This window comes from Alternaria metachromatica (genome assembly GCF_023757995.1).
Source record: "Alternaria metachromatica strain BMP 0045 chromosome Unknown scaffold_39, whole genome shotgun sequence".
Classification (NCBI taxonomy): domain Eukaryota; kingdom Fungi; phylum Ascomycota; class Dothideomycetes; order Pleosporales; family Pleosporaceae; genus Alternaria; species Alternaria metachromatica.
Window position 1 is genome coordinate 247,673 of NW_026055530.1, and position 7,120 is coordinate 254,792.

At 54.4% G+C, this 7,120-nt stretch overlaps 4 protein-coding genes across 4 annotated transcripts; 3 read left to right on the forward strand and 1 right to left on the reverse strand.

Annotated features, from left to right (window-relative positions):
* Positions 1-107: 107 nt before the first annotated feature.
* J4E83_010036 (uncharacterized protein) lies at positions 108-899 on the forward strand (the record flags this gene model as incomplete). Its single annotated transcript, XM_049336919.1, has 1 exon — positions 108-899. One exon carries the CDS (start codon positions 108-110, stop codon positions 897-899), a length of 792 nt encoding a protein of 263 aa, XP_049184043.1.
* Positions 900-1,120: 221 nt separating this feature from the next.
* J4E83_010037 (uncharacterized protein) lies at positions 1,121-3,130 on the forward strand (the record flags this gene model as incomplete). The annotated part of the gene is made up of 1 exon (XM_049336920.1): positions 1,121-3,130. The coding sequence occupies one exon, from the start codon at positions 1,121-1,123 to the stop codon at positions 3,128-3,130; it is 2,010 nt and encodes a 669-aa protein (XP_049184044.1).
* A 902-nt stretch (positions 3,131-4,032) lies between these two features.
* Positions 4,033-4,650, forward strand: J4E83_010038 (uncharacterized protein; the record flags this gene model as incomplete). Its single annotated transcript, XM_049336921.1, has 2 exons — positions 4,033-4,038; positions 4,063-4,650. The coding sequence occupies 2 exons, from the start codon at positions 4,033-4,035 to the stop codon at positions 4,648-4,650; spliced, it is 594 nt and encodes a 197-aa protein (XP_049184045.1).
* Positions 4,651-6,048: 1,398 nt separating this feature from the next.
* On the reverse strand, positions 6,049-7,120 carry J4E83_010039 (uncharacterized protein; the record flags this gene model as incomplete). The annotated part of the gene is made up of 2 exons (XM_049336922.1): positions 6,049-6,324; positions 6,710-7,120. The coding sequence occupies 2 exons, from the start codon at positions 7,118-7,120 to the stop codon at positions 6,049-6,051; spliced, it is 687 nt and encodes a 228-aa protein (XP_049184046.1).

Genomic DNA, 7,120 nt, shown 5'->3' on the forward strand with positions numbered 1-7,120 from the left:
GAGCCTGTACATGTAGAGACGTATATATACGTATCACGACGCCAAACCAAAGATGCGACATGCGCATCAGTCTGGTCACGCTACAACTTCACCCTTCCCAACTTAACATGTCGTCGCAGAACCAGCATGAAACAACCGTCTGGCTCTGGCCGACGGGCTTGTTCCCTCGCCGGGTCGTCTATTACCTCCGCGCAAAGAACATTACCTCTTCGATGCTTCACGAGAAGAACATCCACCTCATCCCCCTCTTTCCTGACAAAAACACGCCAACGCCAGACATCGTCCCCCGCCCCGGCCTCGAGGCCCGTCCTACCGGAACCTCGGTGCCGGCACTGCGCATTACATACGCCGATGGCACGGTCTTCTGGATATACGAGTCGAATGCGATCATGGAGTACTTCGAAGAAGTCTTCAGCGTGGACAATGGGTATCTGGACGTGAGGGGCGCAACCATCCAACAACGGGCTCGGACGAGAGACATCTTGAGCCTGCTCTCCGATGCCATCACTTGGAGCAACGTCGCGCTTGTACATTCAAATCCGAACACGTTGTCCTGGTCGGGCTTGACGGAGGATGAGATGAGTGAGAGTGCGGCAAAGCATGCGCATGGGAAGTTTCACATGCTCTTGTCGCGGTTGGAGGCTCGGATACAAGGAGACGTGGTTGGCAACAACAGCGTAAGTTTGAGTGGTGATGGCGCAAACGTCACATTAGCGGACCTCTGCATCATGGCCCAGGTGGAGTATATGCAGGAGATGTATGGTCTCGATTGGGTGGCCGAACATGGGGTGTTAAGGGTCTGGTATGATAGGACTAAGGGACAGAATTGGGTTGCCAGTAAGAGTGCGCTGCAGGACGTTGAAAGAACGGGTGAGTGGACCAGGATACTTGACATGTGAGAGCGGCGGTATGTAGTTTAAAGATGCCCAGTCGAAGCTGTACTTCTCTCGGTCGAAAAACTGCTCTATTCCGCTGTTCCGATGTCGTTGCGCGGCTTTCGAGGTGCAAGGGCTTGGGTCAGCCGCCAAGAACGAGCTTAAGCGGGGCGTCAATCCAGCCACTCCCGCGGCCATGCACACCGTCCCACCGTCCCACCTACCATCTCGCAGCATGCACACCTATGGAACTTGACGCGCGACCGCCAGTCAGAACCACAGTCTTCCCAGAACCCGTCGATGAGAGCTCTATTCGTCTTCTCCGGTTCTCGCAGCCAGAAGATGGCGTCTTCGTTGGCAAGCTGCAGAAGTTCGCCATCGCCAGCGCCCCTCATTATTACACAGCCAGCTATGTGTGGGGCGAGCGCAAGTACAAAGGTGCAAAGATTAATCTGAAGACCGGAGGACTACCCATACTAAACAGCCTGGTACCATTCATTCACATGGTCACCCGCCATAGCGACTTCAAGACCACAGACTGGTGGTGGATTGACTCGCTGTGCATCAACTTGGATGATCCCAGCGAACGCGAGAAACAGGTGCGCATCATGGCAGACATCTACAAAAGAGCCAGGCGAGCAATAGTCTGGCTGGGTGAGGAGAAAGAAGACGGTAGCGACTGCACCGATGCCATCGACTTCATGCACTACCTGTCCACCTTGCAGATCGGGTTCAATGGGGACGACCTTGCCATGCGCAAGAAACTCGAGAACCCAGAGTTCACCGAGAAGTGTGCCGCCGTCAGTAATCTTCTCGCCAGGCCGTGGTGGACAAGGGTCTGGACGTTACAAGAGTTTGTCTTGCCAAAGGAGGCGAAACTCTACTGTGGCGTGGATAGTATCAGTCGCGGAAGATTCAAAAGCGCCATCTATAGCATCTTCCTTTGCAGCACCATCAGCAAGGACTTTGAGCACGAGCTTGTTCCGCGAAAGCTCTTTGATGGAGCCTTCAATCGCCGCCGCATTCATCAATGGCACACCAAGCCAGCCTCGATCGGCATCAACCTGATCGCCATCATGGCGTACCTGGGTAATCACTCCGCCACCGACAGTAGAGATCGCATTTACTCCGTGCTAGGTTTGATCACTGAACAAGACCGAGCGCTCATCGGACCTGCCGAATATACCACCAGTATTGCGCACCAATTTGCACGACTCGTTCGCTCTTTCTGGACCGTCCATCGGTCCCTGGATATCGTCTGCTTCGCGCATTTGTTCTGTCCTAACGCCGCAGTCAGCGACCCCGGTGTCGAAGATCCTGTGCCTACCTGGGCTCCGGACTGGAGGACGACAATCGACTTCGCTTCGCCTGTGCCGCTGATGGCAAGCCAAAGTGCGTGTGAGCACATTGGAAACTTCAGACCGCTACGATCAACACGCTGGAAAGCAATCTACGATGCTCCTGGAGAGACACTGAGGAAAGAAGCAGATGTTTCATTTTCCGAGGACTTGAAGGAACTCCATTGCAACGGTGTCGTGTTGGACACTATTCACGGGCTCGGCGGGCTTGACGAGCGCGAATTGCGATGCGAGAGCTTTGTCTGCCGCGAGGCCGGTCATGACTTGATGCAGTCGCAAGAATACCAGCATAGTGCTTCGCGAGTCGCAAAGCAGCCTGCTGAGTGGCTTGAAGCTATAGCGCGGTCCTTGGTTATCGACCGTCGAGACAAATACCTCTGCTTCCAGGCGCCATCGCACTACATCAGCGACTTCATCTTCCTCTGTCATGCCTGTGTTGACGGCGATCCTGTCGACTGGAGCTTTGCAACATGGTTTGAGCGCAACCGTCATGTGATGTTCGGCAACATGTCGCTCGAAGACATAGTCCGACAGATTCCTACCAAGTTTACCTCACCTCCTCCAACACTGCATCGGCCACCGTCGCATCCCGTACATCAAATGAACGACAAGCTCGACACATTCCTCTCACGATTCCACGACACTGTGCGGAAGAAGGCGCGCCGGCTGATGGTCACCGAACGAGGCTGCGTGGGCATGGCACCTTGTCGCGCAAGACCCGGCGATGTCGTGGCTATCCTGTTCGGTTGCAGCATCCCGCTTGTCCTGCGAAAAATGGTGTCGCAAGCTGCGTGGCAGGTTGTCGGTGAGGGCTTTGTACATGGCCAAATGAATGGCGAGATTGCAGACGAGCTGAAGAACGGGACGCTCAACGTACGTCGATTGAGGCTAGTCTGAGCTGCCGCAGTTACCTCTCACGCGCGTGATGCGTTAATAGAAAAAGGTGATCGGCGAGCGGTACAGCGCATGCAAGGTAACCGGTACCTCTGCTGTAGCTCAGCCTTCTGGTCCGACATCAGCCTTGTCTGTGTTGGTGCACCCATTGCCGACCCAGATGACCCGAAACATCTCACCGTCAAGATATTTCGAGCGCAACTCATCGAACCGCTGCACCTCAGTGGCCATCATGTGTGCTTGCTTCCAAGACGTGCGACCACGCTTGGACTTTCCTGGACTTCGTGCAAGGCTCGCAACTTTCTATCCCGCACCAGGCTGTGCGCCAATCGACAACACTGCGATAGAGAAGCCCACATCTCACAGCTATTGACGACGTGTCGTATCACAGGTTATATGAAAATGTCATTGCGCCTGGCAATCATTTCATTCGTTGCGCGTAGTGAAAAGGTTATCCTTGGGCATCAAGCGTGCGCCGATCGGGGACCGTTTCGCTGTGTGATACCACAGCTTTGCGCCACGTTGCATTGTGATTCGCAACACTCTGACCAGGCTACAGTTGAATTATGATACATGGAACATAGGCTTGTTGCGCCTGTGTATAAAGGCATGCCTTCCTGGACTTGCTGACGGCTGTCCGCTTACCCTGCCTGCTTCAGCTTCAGACCCTGACAACTTGCATCGTAGCGAGCAAGCCACGCAAAGACCTCTCCAACATGTCCGGCGACTTCTACTATCCCCTCGCTCCACTTTACGTCAACGTCAATGACGAGGTGGAAGTGTCGTGGTGGTCAACATTTGCCGAACGACTGCAGTTGTGGTGCTATGAGAACAACAACAACCCAGCTCTAGGTTACAGTGCGGCCCTCACAACATATCTTCAAGATGATGTTTGACCTGACGAGATGTTAGTATACGAGTACGACATTCCGCAGAATGGCACTCAAGATCTGTCGCTGCCGATGCTAGAGCAGGACGTAAAAGATTGGAGCGAGCCTGTCAGTTGCGGTATTAAATTCTACGAGAAGGGTGGAACCACGACTATCTATGCTGCTTCAATCACCATAAGCTCCGTTGCGACTCAGCCCGCATCGGTCTTTGCTTCGGCGTCGACCGTCACGTACGAGCGAACCACGACAAGCGCGTCCGCCCCGAGCACAGCATCGAACCCCGTCAACACAGGCGATACAGCACCGCCAACCGTGACGCCTACCAATCCAGTCGTCACCACAAGCTCAAGCGACAGTGCTGGTTTGTCCACAGCAGCGAAGGCCGGCATCGGCGCCGGCATTGGTGTTTCCGCGTTGCTTGTCGCGGCGGCTGCATACCTGTTCTACCGCAATCACCGCAAGCTCAAAGACCTCAACGCACGTCTTGGCTACCAATCTCAAGCCGAGCTGTTCGATAAGCCTCCGGGTGTTGCGGTCGCGCCTCATGGAAGCAATGCATACGAGAGACCGTATAGCGAGGCTACAATGTCGCAGGCTTATGCTTTACCGCAGGCACCGGTGCAGCTTTCCTAGACGTGCGCTTGAGGTATAACGACTGCTAGTATTGCGCTTTGCTTCGCGTCCGCAGGGTCTTGATCAGTCCCGTGGTATAATACTACCCTGTTGTTGTCTGTTCGATTGCCTCGCTTGCACATCTCTGAAGGTTATAACTAGACAACAGAAGCGGGAAGTGTGTTGAGCTCGACTGGGACTGCCTCTCACTAGTCTTCAGAAACGTGTCTGAACCCCACACGGAGCCACAGCAGCTCTGGCCGACCACCATCTCTGACTTTCCAACCCCCGCAATGTGCATGCCCAAGATTTCTCTCGAAAAGACCCAGGCTCGACCGCGAAGCCCAGAAGCCTTGTCTGGATCGCTGTGCTTCCGAAACTCGCCAATTGACGATGATGCCAAGTGTATGGCGCAGCCCATGTGAGGTGGCCACCACCCGCGTTTTCGGCTACGCTCAGCCTCACAGAAGCAATCTTGAGCTCCCCTCAACAACAAACGTTCAAAATGACCCTTGCGCCAATTCACCTAAACTCACATTGGGACGAACTCCAGATTCCTAGATCAGCGTCGTCTGCCAGCTTGATGATTAGCGACACCGCCCCAACTTCTACCAGCGTGCCCAGGCCTGCGGCACAATGTTCCGCATCGTGCTGCATCGTGGACCCACTCCACATAATGGCAACGACAGAACATAGCATGCGGGTTGCTTGTGGCTTCAACATGGCGTTGCTCTCCATTCGTTATCGCGGAAAACAAACTCCCTTGTACATTCGTTAGTATGCTGAATGGGGGTCATTTCGCTACACTGTGCTCTCAGCCTCACGCCACTTCGCCTCGGGATTCGCGCGCTATCGTTCGAGGCTGCAAAAGACTTGCTGGCAATAAAGCTAGATATACGCGAGGTAGAGATAGGCGGATCGCAGGCTTCTACAAAGCCGCTGCTGCTGCACCAGTATACAATAATCTTTCTATTGTTCCGTGTTGCTCCTCAGTTTCTCTTTCTCCCTTCTTCGTCAACCTCGCTTCGCCGAAAGCGACTGAATATGTCAGGTGCCTTCAACTACCCGCGCGAGGAGCACCATGTGGTCCTCAATGTCGATGACTCAGTGGTGGTAGACTGGTGGTCGACCTTTGCGGACACACTCGTGATCCAATGCTATGAACGAGGCGATATCGAAGCAGGGGACGAAGAAAGTGAGATCCACCACAGCCCCTCTTATCGTCGCAGCTCCGCTAACATAGAATGAAGGCTTCAGCATAGTAATCAATCAGAACGGAACCGAAGCATGGTCGCCAATCTACCTGTCCCGACGATTCGATGACTGGTCTCTTCCCGCAGGGTGTGTGCTTTCGATGGAAGAAGCGGGCGCCGGTAATATCGGAGGTGCGACGATAGGCGTTACGTCAGCCACTTCTTCTCAAGCTGCATCGATATTCGCTTTGTCTTCGACCGTAGCGTTGAACAGCGAGTCATCGTCTTCACCAACATCAACGCCGGCACCATCCACGACCCCGATCTCAAGCCCTGCTAGTACAGTACCATCGATCCCGTCGACACCCACACCCACAGGGCCCACCGATGCTACCGCAACAGGTGCAAATAGCAGCGGCGGCTTATCGACTGGCGCCAAGGCTGGTATCGGTGCTGGTGTCGCGGTGGGCGCGTTACTTGTAACAGCAGCGGCATTCTTATTCTACCGTAATCGTCGCAAGACGAAGGACTTGAATACCAGAATGAGTTATCAACCCGAAGCTGAAGCGCAGCAGTACGAGAAGCCACCTGGAGTTGCGGTCGCGCATCACGCAGTCGACCGGGATACAAAGTCATACAACAATGCACCGACTTGGTCGCAGGAACTTCCATCGCCCCACGTGCCGCCGTCGGAGCTTGCGGCTACTCGATAAGAATGCGAAGGCTTGAAGTACAACGAGGAAGGATGTATTTAATCTGCTATACGATGGTATCATGGAGGGATTGAATTGCAAGAGGAGGAAGCTGAAAGGGCGAAGGAAAGAAACATACCACGCGCACTCGCGTCAATCTCAATAGTACCGATAGACGCGATAAGTATCGCTCACCAGATCAATGGCATGCTGTCGGCCCTGCGCCTTGATCTCAGCCTCTACCTGCGTCGCTCTGAGCTTCTGCTGCGCGTTCATATTGCAACGCTGTGTCGCCTGATCCATGCGCTGCTGTACCTCCACTGGCCGACTCGGAGGAAAGATCCATCGCGGCAAGGGCCCACGCTCCGGCCAGACGTTGTACACACGCAACGCGTTGTTCAACCCAGGAACCACAAAGATGCCGTCGGGATGCGCCGCGCAACTGAATCCAATCCAATCTGTGAATCCGGCCAAGCTGAGAAGAGGCATGCCGCCGTATGGTAGCTGCGGCGCGCCCGGATTGCGCGTCACGACCTTGTGATCGAAGAAGAAGCCTTCCATTACGTTTTTGAACTCATAGTCTGCCATGTCTTCTTTCGCGAACAT